The 19,741-nt window shown below is 36.5% G+C and overlaps 1 protein-coding gene across 2 annotated transcripts in view; it reads right to left on the bottom strand.

The window, feature by feature from the left end:
* Positions 1-19,741, bottom strand: part of DYNC2H1 (dynein cytoplasmic 2 heavy chain 1) — a 372,035-nt gene that overhangs the window by 64,785 nt on the left and 287,509 nt on the right. For both annotated transcript variants that reach the window (XM_004282190.3, XM_049714064.1), the window contains exon 83: positions 19,092-19,208. In XM_004282190.3, coding sequence (XP_004282238.2) covers positions 19,092-19,208 — 117 coding nt within the window. The remainder of the gene's footprint in view (positions 1-19,091; positions 19,209-19,741) is intronic.

Here is a 19,741-nt window from a genome sequence, read left to right as displayed (position 1 = left end):
ATGGTTCTGGTGAAGTTGATTCAACTCAATTCCAGAAGCTATCAATAGTATGTGACTTAGAGCTTAACTAATCAAAGCATTCCACTGTCCTAACCATAGTCAGGACATTCCATGTCCTGTCCATAGATGGGCAGATTACCAAACAGAGACAAAAAAATGCAAAAAGAATCTTGTCTGGGTCTTCTGATAAAGAGATACCTGTTTCTTTCCACTAGACCTGACCTTAAGAGATCATAAGGTAGAGAACAGGTGTAGTCATTTTGTGACAATAAAGAGAGAGGCTGTATGAAAAATGGAGCATACACACATACACCCACATATATCATTATCATATCGGTTTCAGTGCATCAGATCTTTCAGAATATATGTACCATATATATTACAATAAGTATACATATATATATACTGGGTCCTGATGACATCCTTTCAAGTTCCTTGTAACAAGCTGTGACTGAAACCAATTTAACATTTTTTTCAGTTATAGGCACCATAAATTCCCCTTTTTTGGCCTTAGCCAGTTTGAACTGGGTTTTCCATCAGTTGCAATCCAAAGATTGTTAACTGATTAATTCAAGTTCAACAGACTCCTGTCTTAAGCATTCATAATCAGAGAAGTCAAAAGTTTGACATATCTGCATTAAATTATATCTCTTCAGAAGTGGATTTCTGATAAGCTTGTGGAAAGGAGACAGAAGAGAAAGGAAGAAAAAGGGTAAGAAAATAGAAGTATGAGTGTGGTGACTTCAAAGAGTTGAAAGAACTATAGAATTTCTCTGGCAGCCCATTTCCTAGGAGAGCTGGTTGCTTTATCAATTCTAGTTATTAGTGAACAAACAGAGCTTAGATTTCTAAACCAGGTAACAACTATTTCTTTTCATATCAAGTTATTCGGAAGATCAAAGGAAACCAAAGCAGTCATGTTTTAATGTTCATTTCATTTAGTTCAGTTACAGTGAAAGGAATATTACTTAATTGAGCAAGCAGAGCTCAACCAGGAAAGTGTGTGCTAATTACCCAATACATTGTTCAAATCTAAAGTGTTGAAAGGGGCTTCCCTGGTGGCGCAGTGGTTGAGAGTCCGCCTGCCGATGCAGGGGACACGGGTTCGTGCCCCGGTCTGGGAAGATCCCACATGCCGCGGAGCAGCTGGGCCCATGAGCCATGGCCGCTGAGTCTGCACATTTGGAGCCTGTGCTCCGCAACGGGAGAGTCCACAACAGTGAGAGGCCCGCATACCGCAAAAAAAAAAAAAAAAAAGTTTTGAAGGAATGTTCGTTGCAGCTCTGTTTACAATAGCCAGGACATGGAAGCAACCTAAGTGTCCATCGACAGATGGATAAACAAGATGTGGCACATATACACAATGGAATATTACTCAGCCATAAAAAGAAACGAAATTGAGTTATTTGTAGTGAGGTAGATGGACTAGAGACTGTCATACAGCGTGAAGTAAGTCAAAAAGGGAAAAACAAATACCGTATGCTAACACATATATATGGAATCTAAAAGAGAAACTAACAAAACATCGTTCTGAAGAACCTAGGGGCAGGACAGGAATAAAGATGTAGACATAGAGAATGGACTTGAGGACATGGGGAGGGGGAAGGGTAAGCTGGGACGAAGTGAGAGAGTGGCATGGACTTATATATACTACCAAATGTAAAATATCTAGTGGGAAGCAGCCTCATAGCACAGGGAGATCAGCTCAGTGCTTTGTGACCACCTAGAGGGGTGGGATAGGGTGGGAGGGAGGGAGACGCAAGAGGGAGGAGATGTGGGGATGTATGTGTATGTATAGCTGATTCACTTTGTTGTAGGGCAGCGGTTGACATGCCACTGTAGAGCAATTGTGCTCCAATGGAGATGTTAAAAATAAATAAATAAATAAATATAATACTAAATTCTAAAAAAAAAAAAAGTGTTGAAGGGACTTCCCCCATGGCTTAGTGGATAAGAATCCGCCTGCCAATGCGGGGGACACAGGTTCAATCCCTGGTCGGGGAAGATCCCACATACTGCGGAGCAATTAAGCCCATGTGCCACAACTACTGAGCCCACATGCCGCAACTACTGAAGCCCATGCACCTAGAGCCCATGTTCTGCAACAAGAGAAGCCACCACAAGGAGAAGCCCGCTCACCGCAATGAAGAGTAGCCCCCGCTTGCCACAACTAGAGAAAGCCCGCACGCAGAAACGAAGACCCGACGCAGCCAAAAATAAATAAAATTAAATCTTTAAAAAAAAAACATGTTGAAGAACTGAAATAAAAGGCAAAATTGCTGGTGACTAGTATAGCAAGTAAAGTCAAGGCTGAAAGAGAGAAGGGGGGGTGGTTATTTTGAGTTGATGCACTGAAGCTGATATTGTAAGCTACTACATCTTTCTAAAAGAAAAATCGAGAGGAAGCTAGTGAGTGCTAATAGAATGGAGCTTTTGTTTAAAACAGAAATTACTAATTTTACATGCCTTGAGAATTTCATAGCTTTTATTTATAATACTGTGATATTAATAAACACCAAACCCAGTAGTTATCCCTAGGGAGAGAGGTACAGCATTGGCAGTCATCACTGTTAAGAGGACCTTTAGATCTGTCTGTATCTTTTGGGTCTCTGACAGAAAGCCATTATTTATATACATCTTGGATATGTAAAACAAAATGGCATTTTTTTTTAAAGAAAACTAGGGATTAATATAAAAATGGGATATTAACAAAACCATATATATTTCTAGGAAAGAACTTTAATAGGCTATCTGCTCCATAACTTGGCTAGAGGAATGATTCTGCTGCTCTGTGAAGCTATCAAGAAAAGAGGTAACTTAGTAGAATAATCTCAATTTAATAATCTCAATTTAAAAGACCTAACACAGATGATGATATTTAAGTGGAAAATGAATAACATTTTAGAGTATTACTGACTATGTGCCCGGCACACCATAAATTTCCATATGAAGTTATTTTGTTATATTTTAACAGTTTCAGCAATATAAAGAAAGGGAGAGAGAAGAGTGAATTACGAAGAATGATAAGAAATGTCATAGAATTTGAAAATTTATACCTGTTTAGAGGAAACAATAGGAAGACATTTTGTTCAAAATGGACCCACAATGAATAGTTTATCTTTTCTTTCATGCCATCCTAACAAATGAGGTACATTTTTTCATGACAATGGAATGCTTTTTTGGCATTCTTGTGTGTTCAGCTAACTCTTAGAAAGACAATAAGAAAGCACAAAATGCTTTTGTGTGTGTGTGTGCGCACATGTGTTGTTCTAAAGTTTGAGAAGTACTCAACTGTTCTAGTATAGTGAGCAAATTGGTTCATAACTTTAAGACTAAAAGGAACAGTCAGCATTTCAACAGTCAATGCACATATTCAGTGAGAATTCTTTTTTTAATTCCAACACTGCATAATATTACTTAACAGAATAAGAAAGTCTACAAAGCATAATCACTTAAGAGAGATGTGTAACTTACAATTTTTCAAAATAAGAAACAGAGAATTTCAGCTTCTGTTTTTAGCAGAGCTAGATACTGCTGAAAACAACTGAATATGTTGAATAAAATATTAAAGCAACTTCTTAAATATACCCAAATACCTATGATCTGAGAAGAAAGTAAGAAATAATTATTGAAACAACTGAGTGTTGGATTTTCAGTCTGCATCTTTATTAATTTCATCCTGAATGTTAACATGAAGTATTCTGGATTAGAGACAGATTATTTACTGTCTCACAGTAAATAATGTGTTGCTCCTACTCCTTTGCTCCAGGTTTTACCTTTGAGATGACCAGATGACAGCCAGATCAATTATCCTATGTAAGTAGCCAGATACTCCCTGGGCAAGGTATGCAAGGGATGGGAGAAGTGATTAGGGTGGGGGGAAGGGTAAGCTGGGACAAAGTGAGAGAGTGGCATGGACATATATACACTACCAAACGTAAAATAGATAGCTAGTGGGAAGCAGCCGAATAGCACAGGGAGATCAGTTTGGTGATTTGTGACCACCAAGAGGGGTGGGATAGGGAGGTGGGGAGGGAGAGGCAAGAGGGAGGGGATATGTGGATATGAGTATACGTATAGCTGATTCTCTTTGTTATAAAGCAGAAACTAACACACCATTGTGAAGCAATTATACTCCAATAAAGATGTTAAAAAAAAAAAAAAAAAGAGGAAGAAGGCAGCTGTTGTCTTCCCCTCCAAAGAGGATGCTCTAGGAAATGTAATGGGCTTGAATTCTAACCAACCCTGTAGTATGTAAATAAAATCTCTCCAGGAGCCCATGATCTAGAGATGTTTCCAAGTTTGGGCTTTATTCTTCTGTCACGGAAATACCTAGGAAGACAATGCTCTAGTCTTTCCAGTGCCCTGGGGCTTAAAAGGAACTTCCGGCTATAATCTATGGTCCTCTCAGGGAGATAATAGAAGTTTTATTATCCTTTTTGATCAGAACAATTAACTAGACAAATGGTTACAAAGCTAATTCTCATAGTGTGTGAAGAGTCACATAGGCTGGGGCTTTTTATGACAATACTGAGATATCCAGAAAGATTTTTATTTCTCCACACTAGGGTGAGAGAGTGGCAAACAAGCCACTGAAGTTCATTTGTGCTGGTGAACCTGAACTTTTGTATTCATATACATAGGCTTGCGAAACCAGGGATAATGTCTAATATCTGCTCAAGGTGAAGAGGTAAAAAGGATACCTCCAAAAAACCTGAAACCCCAAATGACTACACCTTCAGTAGAAGGGTGAAATAGAAATAAACTACCTTCCACCAATCACCTGTGCCCCAAGGACTACAGGAAAATGGCCTATATTAAAATTTGGTAATAACTGGAATGGGGAGTTTATGTGTAGGAATCTCTTGTCAAAAAATAATTGTCACAGGGCTTCCCTGGTGGCGCAGTGGGTGAGAGTCCGCCTGCTGATGCAGGGGACGCAGGTTCGTGCCCCGGTCTGGGAAGATCCCACATGCCGCGGAGTGGCTGGGCCTGTGAGCCATGGCCGCTGAGCCTGCGCGTCCGGAGCCTGTGCTCCACAGCAGGAGAGCCCACAGCAGTGAGAGGTCCACGTACCGCAAAAAAAAAAAAAAAAAAAAAAAAAAAAAAAAAAAAAAAATTGTCACAATCAGAACTTTAATGTTAGTTTGTATGTACTACCTTGAAATTCCAATAAATTTCAAGAAGATAATACTAGTGGTATCTCAAAGTATTTGAAAGGAGCATGATCCTTACCTTGACCCAAACCTAATCCTACAATCTAAATTGGATGGTAGAATCCATTTTCATTCTTGGAAACAAATAATTCCTATAGGAAAAATTACCAGAATAATTAGCAGCTCATGGTTTTTGAAAAATCAAAATACTATAAAAGTTAAGAAGATAACTATCAAGTTATCCAATGTGATGATAGAAATTTTTACATATTAAGATATGAGGGAAGTTATTCTGGCTTACACATGTTTTGACTTGAATTTTACACTAGCTAAAACAGCCTGCTTGTGGCCTATCAAACATACACTGTACATCCGCTGTAATTATTAAAGAAAAGGGTACAATGACCAAAAATAATGTCCATATTAAAAATAAAGATTAAATGTCTCCCTTCCTGGGATGCCAATGCTAGTACTCCTTTGATGATAAGACTCCCTTCCCAGGTGCCAGGGCCACAGACTCACTGTGTATGTACTGATCTGCTTCTTTTGAAACTTTGAAGGAATGTATTCCTGACTTGTTTGATGTTCTCTGTTCTGACAAGATATAAAACTGTGCTGAAAACCATGCTTCTCTGGAGCAGTTGATCAGTTATCTGAGAGATTGCCCTCTAGGCTACAGTCCTCAGTCTGGCGCAAATAAAACTCTTTTCTATTCCTATTACAGATTGTTTATTGATTATTTCCATGGACAAATGTAAAGAAGAATCAAATCCACAAAGGTCTCAGATAACTAAATAATCATACACAGAACATAAAACAATTATGTTAAATGTTTCTAGAGATAATAGAAAACCTTAAACAATAAACAGATTTGGAAAATAATTTAAGAAAAGTTTTAAAAATGAAAAAAATATAAAACTTTAAAGCTAGAAAAAATTTAACTGAGAAGAAAATGAATGAACTGGAAGACGGATCCATAGAATTTATTCAGGATGCATCACACAGAAAAAAGAAATGGGAAGTATTAGAAATAACTTAAAACAAATGATGAATAGAGAAAAACGGTCTAATATAATATCTAATCAGTGTTCTAGAAGAATAGTAAAGCAGAGTTAATACTTAAATAACTGAGACCTTGTCTGTACTGATGTACAACAGCAACCAAAATTCAAAAACCCCATTAATTCTTAAGCAAGATTTAAAAAATGAATGAATTAAAGACAGAAAGAAAACAAATCCACACTGAATCCCATTAGAGTAAAACTGCAGCAAACAAAGGCAAAATAATTTTAAAAGCAGTAAAAAAGAAGGAACAAAAATTAACTCCTTAACTGGTAACAATAGAAACCAGAAAAGAGTGGAATTATATCTCACTATACCTATTAATAACTATTAGTATAAAAAAGTATACATTTTAAAACAAATAAATTAAAGCCATACTCAGATAAATAAAAACTCAAAGAGTTTACCACTAAAGGAATATTTTTGGACTCCAGGCAGAAGGGATGTTAAACCAAATGAAAATGCCTGATATGCAGGAAGGAATAAAAGACAATGAAAGTGATAAATGTGGGGCAAATCCAAACAAACAATGACTGTAAACAATGATGACAAAGAAGACTGAAATATACAACAATAACTGAATATAAAGTTAAAGTTGGGGGACCTTCAAGATGGCAGAGGAGTAAGACATGGAGATCACCTTCCTCCCCACAAATACATCAAAAGTATACCTACATGTGGAACAACTCCTGCAGAACACCTACTGAACAAGGGCAGAAGACCTCAGACTTCGAAAAGGCAAGAAACTCCCCAAATACCTGGGTAGGGCAAAAGAAAAAAGAGAAAACAGAGACAAAAGAATAGGGGCGGCACCTGCACCTCTGGGAGGGAGCTGTGAAGGAGGAAAGGTTTCCACATACTAGGAAGCCCCTTTGCGGGCAGAGACTGCGGGTGGCAGAGGGGGGAAGCTTTGGAGGCATGGAGGAGAGCTCAGCAACAGGGGTGTGGAGGGCAAAGTAGACTAATTTGCACACTGAGAATTGGTGCTGACCAGCACTCACCAGCCCGAGAGGCTTGTCTGCTCACCTGCCAGGGTGGGTGAGGGCTGGGAGCTGAGGCTCGGATTCCGAAGTCAGATCCCAGGGAGAGGACTGGGGTTGGCTGTGTGAACACAGCCTGAAGAGGGCTAGTGTGGCACAGCTAGCCAGGAGGGAGTCTGGGGAAAAGTCTGGAACTGCCTAAGAGGCAAGAGAACATTGCTTCGGGGTGTGTGAGGAGAGGGGATTCAGAGCACCACCTAAATGAGCTCGAGAGATGGGCACCAGTCAGCACGGGCACCAGAGATGGGCATGAAATGTTAAGGCTGCTGCTGCAGCCACCAAGAAGCCTGTGTGCAAGCACAGGTCACTATCCGCACCTCCCCTCGTGGGAGTCTGTGAAGCCCGCCACTGCCAGGGTCCCGTGATCCACGGACAACTTCCACAGGAGAACGCACGGCACGCCTCAGGCTGGTGCAATGTCATGTCAGCCTCTGCTGCCGCAGGCTTGCCCCGCATCCGCACCCCTCGCTCCCCCTGGCCTGAGTGAGCCAGAGCCCCCTAGTCAGATGCTCCTTATCCTGTCTGGGAAGGGAAAAGACGCCCTCAGGCAACCTACACGCAGAGGCGGGGCCAAATCCAAAGCTGAACCCCAGGAGTTGTGCGAACAAAGAAGAGGAAGGGAAATTCCTCCCAGCAGCCTCAGAGCATTGGATTAAATCTCCACAATCAACTTAATGTACCCTGCATCTGTGGAATACTTGAATAAACAACAAATCACCCCAAAATTGAGGCAGTGGACTTTGGGAGCAACTGTAGACTTAGGATTTGCTTTCTGCATCTAATTTCTTTCTGGTTTTATGTTTATCTTAGTTTAGTATCTAGAGCTTATTATCATTGGTAGACTTGTTTATTGATTTGGTTACTCTCTTCCTTTTTTTTTATACACATATATAATTTTTTCCTTTTTCTCTTACTGTGAGGGTGTATGTGTATGCTCCCTTCTGTGATTTTGTCTGTATTGCTTTGCTTTTACCAATTGTCCTACTGTTCTTTCTGTCAGTTATTTATTTTTTTTCTTAGTATAGACTTTAGTGTTTGTTATCGTTGGTGGATTTTTCTGTTTGGTTGCTCTCTCTTCTTTCTTTCTTTTTTAAATTACTTCTTTATTTTTAATAATATATTTTTAATTTTAATAACTTTATTTATTTTATTTTATATTTTCTTTCTTTCTTTCTTTTATTTTTCCCCCTTTTCTTCTGAGCCGTGTGGCAGAGAGGGTCTTGGTGCTCCAGCTGGGTGTCAGGCCTGAGCCTCTGAGTTGGGAGACCCAAGTGAAGGACACTGGTCCACAAGAGACCTCCCAGCTCAACATGATATCAAATGGCGAAAGCTGTCCCAGAGATCTCCATCTCAACGCTAAGACCCAGCTCCACTCAACGACCAGCAAGCTACAGTGCTGGACGCCATATGCCAAACAACTACCAAGACAGGAACACAACCCCACCCATTAGCACAGAGGCTGGCTTAAATCATAATAAGTTCACAGATACCCCAAAACACACAAACAGATGCAGCACTGTCCACCAGAAACACAAGATCCAGGCCCAACCACTAGAACACAGGCACCAATCCCCTCCACCAAGAAGCCTACACAACACACTGAACCAACCTTAGCCACTGGAGGCAGACACCAAAAACAACAGGAACTACGAACCTGCAGCCTGCGAAAAAGAGACGCCAAACACAGTAAGTTAAGCAAAATGAGAAGACAGAGAAACACACAGCAGATGAAGGAGCAAGGCAAGAACCCACCAGACCAAACAAATGAAGAGGAAATAGGCAGTCTACCTGAAAAAGAATTCAGAGTAATGATAGTAAAGATGATCCAAAATCTTGGAAATAGAATGGAGAATATACAAGAAACATTTCACGAGGACCTAGAAGAAATAAAGAGCAAACAAACAATGATGAACAACACAATAAATGAAATTAAAAATTCCCTAGAAGGACTCAATAGAGGAATAAATGAGGCAGAAGAACAGACAAGTGACCTGGATGATTAAAATAGTGGAAATAACTACCACAGAACAGAATAAAGAGAAAAGAATGAAAACAATAGAGAACAGTCACAGAGACCTCTGGGACAACATTAAACGCACCAACATTCCAAATATAGGGGTCCCAGAAGAAGTAGAGGAAAAAAAAGGGACTGAGAAAATATTTGAAGAGATTATAGTTGAAAACTACCCTAACATGGAAAGGACAGAATCAAGTCCAGGAAGCGCAGAGAGTCCCATACAGGATAAATCCAAGGAGAAACATGCCAAGACATATACTAATCAAACTATCAAAAGTTAAATACAAAGAAAAAATATTAAAAGCAGCAAGGGAAAAGCAACAAATAACATACAAGGGAATCCCCATAAGGTTAACAGCTGATCTTTCAGCATAAACTCTGCAAGCCAGAAGGGAGTGGCAGGACATATTTAAAATGATGAAAGGGAAAAACCTACAACCAAGATTGCTGTACCCAGCAAGGATCTCATTCAGATTCGATGGAGAAATGAAAACCTTTACAGACATGTGAAAGCCAAGAGAATTCAGCACCACCAAACCATCTTTACAACAAATGATAAAGGAACTTCTCTAGGCAGGAAACACAAGACAAGGAAAAGACCTACAATAACAAACCCAAAACAATTAGGAACATGGTAATAGGAACATACATATCAATAACTACCTTAAATATGAATGGATTAAATGCTTCAACCAAAAGATAGACTGGCTGAATCGATACATAAACACCTATATATATGCTGTCTACAAGAGACTCACTTCAGACCTAGGGACATATACAGACTGAAAGTGCAGGGATGGAAAAAGATATTCCATGCAAATGGAAATCAAAAGAAAGCTGGAGTAGCAGTTCTCACATCAGACAAAACAGACTTTAAAATAAAGACTATTACAAGATACAAAGCACATTACATAATAATCAAGGGATCAATCAAAGAAGAAGAAATAAAAATTGTAACTATTTATGCACCCAATAGAGGAGCACCTCAATACATAAGGCAAATGCTCACAGTCATAAAAGGGGAAATGGACAGTAACACACAATAGAGGGGACTTTAACTCCCCACTTTCCCCAATGGACAGATCATCCAAAATGAAAATAAATAAGGAAACACAAGTTTTAAATGACACATTAAACAAGATGGCCTTAATTGATATTTATAGGACATTTTATCCAAAAACAACTGAGTACCCTTTCTTCTCAAGTGCTCATGTAACATTCTCCAGGACAGATCATATCATGGGTCACAAATCAAGCCTTGGTAAATTTAAGAAAATTGAAATGGTATCAAATATCATTTCTGACCAGAAAGCTGTGAGACTAGATATCAAATACAGGAAAAATGTGTAAAAACTACAAACACATGGAGGCTAAACAATGCACTACTTAATAAACAAGAGATCACTGAAGAAATCAAAGAGGAAATCAAAAAATACCTCGAAACAAATGACAATGAGAACACAATGACCTGAAACATATGGAATGGATTAAAAGCAGTTCTAAGAGGGAAGTTTATAGCAATACAATCCTACCTCAAGAAACAAGAGACACCTCAAATAAACAACCTAACCTTACACCTAAAGTAACTAGAGAAAGAAAAACAAACAAAAAAAAAACCAAAGTTAGCAGAAGGAAAGAAATCATAAAGATCAGGTCAGAAATAAATGAAAAAGAAATGAAGGAAACATACCAAAGATCAATAAAACTAAAAGCTGGTTCTTTGAGAGTATAAACAAAATTGAAAAACAATTAGCCAGCCTCATCAAAAAAAAAGGGAGAAGACTCAAATCAATAGAATTAGAAATGAAAAAGGAGAAGTAACAACTGACACTGCAGAAATACAAAGGGTCATGAGAGATTACTACAAGCAACTATAAGCCAATAAACTGGACAACCTGGAAGAAATGACAAATTCTTAGAAAAGCACATGTTTCTGAGACTGAACCAGGAAGAAACAGAAAATATGAACAGACCAATCACAAGCACTGAAATTGAAACTGTGATTAAAAATCTTCCAACAAACAAAAGCCCAGGACCAGATGGATTCACAGGCAAATTCTATCAAACATTTAGAGAACAGCTAACACCTAACCTTCTCAAACTCTTCCAAGATACAGCAGATGCAGGAACACTCCCAAACTCATTCTATGAGGTCACCATTACCCTGATACCAAACCCAGACAAAGATGTCACAAAAAAAGAAAACTACAGGCCAATATTACTGGTGAATGTAGATGCAAAAATCCTCAACAAAATACAAGCAAACTGAATCCAGCAGCACCTTAAAAGGATCATACACCATGATCAAGTGGGGTTTATCTCAGGAATGCAATGATTCTTTAGTATACACAAATCAATCAATGTAATACACCATATTAACAAAGTGAAGAATAAAAACCATATAATCATCTCAATAGAAGCAGAAAAAGCTTTCGACAAAATTCAACACCCATTTATGATAAAAACCCTCCAAATATACGCATAGAGGGAACTTACCTCAACATAATAAAGGCCATATATAACAAACCCACAACACACATCGTTCTCAATGGTGAAAAACTGAAACCACTTCCACTAAGATCAGGAAAGGATAAAGTTACCCATTCTCACCATTATTATTCAACATAGTTTTGGAAGTTTTAGCCACAGCAATCAGAGAAGAAAAAGAAATAAAAGGAATCCAAATCAGAAAAGAAGAAGTAAAACTCTCACTGTTTGCAGATGACATGATACTATATACAGAGAATCCGATAGATGCTACTGGAAAACTAGTAAAGCTAATCAATGAATTTGGTTAAGTAGCAGGATACAAAATTAATGCACAGAAATCTCTTGTATTCCTATACACTAATGATGAAAAATCTGAAAGTGAAATCAAGAAAACACTCCCATTTACCACTGCAACAAAAAGAATGAAATACCTAGGAATAAACATACCTAAGGAGACATAAGACCAGTATGCGGAAAGTGTAAGACACTGATGAAAGAAATTAAAGATGATACGAACAGATGGAGAGAAATACCATGTTCTTGGATTGGAAGAATCAACATTGCGAAAATGACTAGACTCCCCAAAGCAATCTATAGATTCAATGCAATCCCTATCAAACTACCAATGGCATTTTTCAGAACTAGAACAAAAAATTTCACAATTTGTATGGAAACACAAGAGACCCTGAAGAGCCAAAGCAATCTTGAGAAAGAAAAATGGAGCTGGAGGTATCAGACTCCCTGACTTCAGACTATACTACAAAGCTACAGTAATCAAGACAGTATGGTACTGGCACAAAAACAGAAATATAGATCAATGGAACAGGATAGAAAGTCCAGAGATAAACCCACACACATACGGTCACCTTATTTTTGTTAAGGGAGGCAAGAATATACAATGGAGAAAAGACAGCCTCTTCAATAAGTGCTGCTGGGAAAACTGGACAGCTATATGTAAAAGAATGAAATTAGAACACTCCATAACACCATACACAAAAATAAATTCAAAGTGGATTACAGACCCACATGTAAAGCCAGACACTATAAAACTCTTAGAGCAAAAGATAAGCAGAACACTCTATGACATAAATCACAGCAAGGTCCTTTTTGACCCATCTCCTAGTGAAATGGAAATATAAACAAAAATAAATAAATGGGACCAAATGAGACTTAAAAGCATTTGTACAGCAAAGGAAAACATAAACAAGACGAAAGACAACCATTAGAATGGGAGAAAACATCTGCAAACGACACAACTGACAAAAGATTAACCTCCAAAATATACAAGCGGCTCATGCAGCTCAGTATGAAAAAAACAAACAACCCAATCCAAAAATGGGCAGGGTACATAATAGACATTTCTCCAAAGAAGATATACAGATTGCCAACAAACACATGAAAGGATGCTCAGCATCACTAATCGTTAGAGAAATGCAAATAAAAACCCCAATGCAGTATCACCTCACACCAGTCAGAATGGCCATCAACAAAAAATCTAGAAACAACAAATGCTGGATAGGGTGTGTAGAAAATGAAACCCTCTTGCACTGTTGGTGGGAATGTAAATTGTTACAGCCACTATGGAGAACAGTATGGAGGTTCCTTAAAAAACTAAAAAGAGAACTACTATATGACCCAGCAATCTCACTACTGGGCATATACCCTGAGAAAACCATAATTCAAAAACAGTCATGTACCACAATGTTCATTGCAGCTTTATTTACAATAGCCAGGACATGGAAGCAACCTAAGTGTCCATCGACAGATGAATGGATAAAAAACGTGTGGCACATATATACAATGGAATATTACTCAGCCATAAAAGGAAATGAAATTGAGTTATTTGTAGAGAGGTGGATGGACAGATTGAAATCAGTCAGAAAGAGAAAAACAAATCCCATATTCTAACACATATATATGGAATCCAAAAAAAAAAAAAAAGGTTCTGAAGAACCCTGGGGCAGGACAGGAATAAAGATACATGTAGAGAATGGACTTGTGGACACGGGAAGGGGGAAGGGTAAGCAGGGACGAAGTGAGAGAGTGGCATGGACATATATAGACTACCAAATGTAAAACAGATAGCTCGTGGGAAGCAGCCACATAGCACAGGGAGGTCAGCTCAGTGTTTTGTGTCCACCTAGAGGGGTGGGATAAGGCAGGTGGGAGGGAGATTCAAGAGGGAGGAGATATGGGGATATCTGTATATGTATAGCTGATTCACTTTGTTATACAGCAGAAACTAACATACCATTTTAAAGCAATTATACTCCAATAAAGATGTTGAAAAATTAAAAAAAATAAATAAAAATATCATTAAAAAAATGTTGAAGTTGGGTATAACGTCTTAAGCTTGAATTATCTGCCAGGTAGGCAAATATATTGTTTAACTTGCATTATCTATGTATGTACAATAAAATATCTAGGATACCACTAAAAAGTAGAAAAGATATATAATCTGTAAACTAAGAGAGCAATATATTAGAGAAAATAGTCCAAAAGAAGACAAGAAAGAAGTAAAAAAAAAGTAGAAAAAATACAAAACATAACATATAATAATATAGTAAACCAGATTAATGTAAATAGACTAAATGTTCCAACTAAAGATCAAACAAAATCCAGCTATAGGCTCTTTATAAGATACACCCATAAAAATTGATTTAAATGTTGAAAGTATGAAATAGGATATATCTAACAAATATAACTAAACAAAAGCTGATACAGATTAATACCAGAAAAATAGGAGCAACATTATAAGAGTTAAAGGGAATTACTATGATAAGTGGTTCAATATATCAAGAAGAGTGGCATTCTGAACTTGTATAATTCAAAAATTGATAGAGAAAAACTATTATATATTATGATTTGTGAATGAAACATTTAAAAAACTTGATCTAAAGAATATAATTTGAGAATAGCAGTCAACAGAGCAGAATACACATTCTTTTCAAACATAATATGAAACTAATCAATTTTAATGATATTTAAATTTTTAGTTCAAAAACATAAGAAAGTACTAGTCCTATTAATTGTTTATCCTGGCACTCTAGATTTAAATTTCATTTAATTCTATTTCAATGCATTCTTTTGAAATTAAGGTATTCTGAATTTACAAGTGTAATTTAACAGATATACAAATCTACTTATGAACCTGAAGAAAGAAATAATAAAAATAGTTACTGGGTCAACCAGTTCAATTCTTGCTCAGAAAAAAATCTGTCACCTATTTTTTGCTCAACAAATTCTATCAGCCTAAAAGAGACAGTTTTACATGTACCTTTTATCATATGGGAATTAATGGAAGTTCTCAAGTTATATGAAGGAGATGTAAATTGGTTAGAATGTCAGTAATTCTCATCAGTTGTTATCACCATCAACCAGATATTAAAAACTGCTTGGTGAGCTGGTATATAATAAAAATTTTAAAGCATGAACTGACCTTTTGAATGTATACGTGCAGAATATTAAATGACATTAGATTTTTCATGTGTTATACTTTTTAGTATTTTGCTTTTTAAATTATTGTTTTACAAAGTACTAAGTTTTCCAGTGGAAATCCCAAGAAAAATGTCACAAAATATGAGATGTTACTAAATTATGCATCTAAACTATTTAAAAGATGATATAATAACATATGAATTAACAGTTAATACAAAATAATGTTAAAAGTTATAATTACACATTTGTATATATATTTCCCTGAAAAAGATATAATCACTAATACAGTCACTAAAAATTTTGACAATTTAACCTTCAAGCATGAAAGGTTAAATTAATAAAATATCTTGAATGTGGCAACGTCATCAATACTACTAGGGCTTGTTATACTAAACTTTAAAAATCTACAAATCTTTAAAGAAATAAAGATACAAAAGACTTAATCCATAAAGAGTTTATGTTTGACAAATAGTGTTCCATCTATTTTTTTATTAGATCCATACAATCATCCTTTGAAGACTGGTTTTACTTTTGAAATATCTTTGACTCTTCTCTTACTTTATATTCACATTGTCACCATATTCAATAAGGTTCCCACGATTTTGCTCTTAGAACATTGTAACTTCCTCTAAATTGGTTTTCAGGCCTCTAGTATCCACTGCTTACACCATCATCAGTTTTGCCTTTATAAAACACAGATCTTTACATATCACCTTCCCACCTTCTTATTAGCATTGCATCCCCACTGCCTACAGGATAAATTATAATCACTCCTCATGACATTAAACCTTTCCAACCTGGTCCTACCAAATTTTTTTGCTCTTATGTCTAGCCATTCTATTCAAAGCATTCTTTACTCCAGTCAGGTTAGAATAACAAACATGGCAGACTTTTCTCTCTCTCTGAAATATCATACACTCTTTTTTAACTAGAGAATTTCTTGCTCATCATGTAACCTCTTTTTTTAATCTAAAGCATTTTAAAAAATATTTTATTTATTTATTTATTTATATTTTTGGCTGAGTTGGGTCTCCGTTGTGGCATGTGGGATCTTCATCACAGCATGTGGCATCTTTTTGTTGTGGCGCGCAGGCTCTTCGTTGTGGCATGTGGGCTTCTCTCTAGTTGTGGCATGCAGGTTTTCTCTCTCTAGTTGTGGCATGCGAGCTCCAGAGTACGTGGGCTCTGTAGTGTGTGGCATGCGAGCTCTCTAGTTGAGGTGCACGGATTTAGCTTCCCTGCCGCATGTGGCATCTTAGTTCCCGGACCAGGGATCAAACCTGCATCCCCTGCATTGGAAGGTGGAGTTTTTACCACCAGCCCACCAGGGAAGTCCCTCTAAAGAATTTCTTACTCATAATGTAACCTCCTCTGACTTCCTCTTAGCAAAATTTAACACTCCCTCATTTTGGTTCCCAAAGACCACTGTAATACCTATATTTTTGTGTATTGTTATCATCTCTTAATAAATCAGCATCTAGCACAGTGCCAAGCATATAGCAGACACATCAATAGATATTTGATGAATGAAGTAAATGAACAAATGAATGCAGAGAAAAGATTATTACTCCTTTTTTACAAAAGAAAAATTTTTTAAAAAGTTCAGAAGTGATAAAAATAATTATGGAAAAATTCTAAAACAGAAATGTGACATTAGTTTATTTGAAATATTTATATGCATAAATTTTAAAGCTACCCCAAAATAAGAGAATTCTTATTCCTAAGCACCATATATTAACTTGCTTAGTTTAAAATATAACTTTTATGGTTATGTGATTTATAAGTTTGTACTATAGAAGCATGAAGAGGGAAATGAGTAACAGCTGAGAGGCTTCTGAAAGATGTTGGCACTTTGCCCATTACTGGTTTAGCATAGCTAGGAGATTCTGGAAGAAAGAAATTGCATTTGGAAAGTCCTCACAGATGGAATCACTGAGAGCTACCTTACTATGGAAGAGGCTTACAAGTCAGGTTGGATATGGAGGCATGGTGTGAAAAATGATTTTCTTTAGGAAAATTAATGTGATGATCTGAAATATGACTTGGAGGAAGTATATATTATAAGGAGAGTCAAATTTGGTGTTTTCTGCAATAATCCATATGAGAAAGAAGTCTACATTATGGCAATAGCTTCAGGAAGGAAATGGGAGAGATAAAGAACAAAACATTACAACAGGATGAAGTGCAAGATATTTGACAGATTAATTTGACTACTATGAATATAATATAATGATAACCTTTTAATGAATCTATATCTATCTTACAAATAAAAGTTAAAATGAAGTTTAAAAAGTTATGTTTGTTTCTGGTCAAAATGGCAAACTACCTCCCCCTTCTGAATCCTGTCTTTGACAAAACAAGAGGATACTGAACCCAGAAGATGGCACCAAAAGAATGGGAAACATCTGGGAGACAGAAAGGTTTGGGTACTTGTAAGTGGAGAATATGGTAACCTACAGCTGAGGGCTGGATGCCATGGCTGGAGCCAGGCTAGGAGAGCTCCTGGTTGCAAACTTATCTTTTCATATTGCCCTGGATGGAACATTGCCCACTATGTCAACATTTTAGGACTGAAAAATAGCAGTATCAAGCACCTGCCATAGACAGCAGAGTACTTGATATTTCACAGCATGCAGCCCAGCTAATGTGGGGATCAAACTGAAACAGGTATAGCTGGGAAGGCTGGCTTTTGGAATTGCAGGGTCTCAGAGTATCAAACGAATAGATGCAAAACAAAACATAACAAAATCCACACCTGTATTTATTATGGTGAAATTTAGGGAGATCAGAGACAAAATATTCTACAGGAAAAAACCAAATGAGTTACAGAGAAATAAGAAGCAGATTAACAGCAACTTTCCTCAATAAATTTGTGTAAACTGGGTTATTAATTTAAAGATATGCAAAGGTTAGTTTAAGAAAAAAGAAGGTAAAGAATAACAACTTCAATATGAATTGACATGAAGAATGGAAATCAGGCCATGATTTCATAGAAAGGGATCTGTACAATTTGATTACTTATATGACCAGGCATAAGGGGGAGAGCACGGGTTTGGGATGCTAAGGGATGTAGTATTTCTTTTCATTCTGTAATTTTTCCTCAAGCTACCTATATAAAGCTTTATCAATCTGATGGTCTAAATAAAGTGGCAATTCCAGTTACTTGAGATCATTGTTTATTCAGACTCCTGACAATCACCAATTGTTGACACTAAGTCAGAATAACTCGAAATTACAATACTATAAGGTTTGAGGATTTTGAATTTTTAGAGAGTTTTAACCTTTTTCATAGGTTCTTAAATAAGCGTAATTTGACTTCCCTTACTGAAGAAGGCTATGTGATATATAAGCATTTTTATAGTATTACTAAACATATGAATTGTAAAATTATATTTTTTTAATTCCAGAAAGTAAGTTCTTATTCAATTAGAATAGTAATCATAATACTGTAATGGTTTTGCCTAGTGAGCAAGCAACCATCTATAATCTGTAACTACTTTACAATATAGAAACAAGTCAACTCCAGTTGATGAATTGCTTTTCCTTAGCACTTGGATTCCTTTGAAAAATTTCACCTTTAACAGCAGTCACTGACTTTACAGAAAGAGGCGAGAGAAGACAAGGAGTGAGCAAAATATGTATCAGACATAGAGGACGTCATAGTACATTACCAGGATAAGACAAATTACACGGTAACACTGCTTCTTGGGCTGATCTTCTATTACTTTTATTTCCTCCATCTTTTTCCAGGATACTGTATACATTGAGGGCAGATCCATGCAAAAATTTACCAACATATTTACCAACATGGACAATTTGGGGATAAAACTGGAAAAAAAGGATAGGGAGAAAAAAGGGAAAACAAAGGAAGAATATTCCACTACTAACCTGGTTTAATTTCTTCCAGAGATTGAGGACAGGAGAAAGTTCATTAGACCAGATTTCTCTATCAAATTTGCTACCAGCTGTTACTGATCTGCCCAAGATCCTCAACTGTGAAATAACCTGAATGAAGAAAATAATAAGTAGCAATAAATGAACATAACTTCATTCAGAGGGAAAACATAGATACAAAAATAGCCATATTTACTTATAAAGACTGAATATATATATTATAAACAAGTTTTAATCCCATTTTCCCTGTTCAACTGGATTAATATTTTATTGATTTATTTCAGCAGTTAAAAGGCAAAAGAACTTAAATGGTGAGAGAAACCACTATAAAAGTTACATATTATAATGGCTCTTCATTTGAAAAGCTACTTCTTTAGCCAGAAAGCTCTAATTATCCATTATTAATAACCTCTCTATTTGCTCATTTCTGAAATCAAAAATATTTTTCAGTTTGAATAATTTAAATTGCATAATTTCAAAATGCTGATAAATTAAAGATAGGTTTTTTGAAAAGATGAAATGAGTGGAAAGATAGTAAATAGCATAGCAAACTATAAAATAGTAAAACAATTTAAAGTAATTATTGGCTGGTAAAAATTACAATAAATCTAAGTTTTAAGGTTCTATATCAATTTTAAATTATT

The sequence above is a fragment of the Orcinus orca genome, chromosome 8, assembly GCF_937001465.1.
Source record: "Orcinus orca chromosome 8, mOrcOrc1.1, whole genome shotgun sequence".
Classification (NCBI taxonomy): domain Eukaryota; kingdom Metazoa; phylum Chordata; class Mammalia; order Artiodactyla; family Delphinidae; genus Orcinus; species Orcinus orca.
Note: the sequence above shows the minus strand (reverse complement) of the source record. Positions and strands in the feature narration are given on the sequence as shown.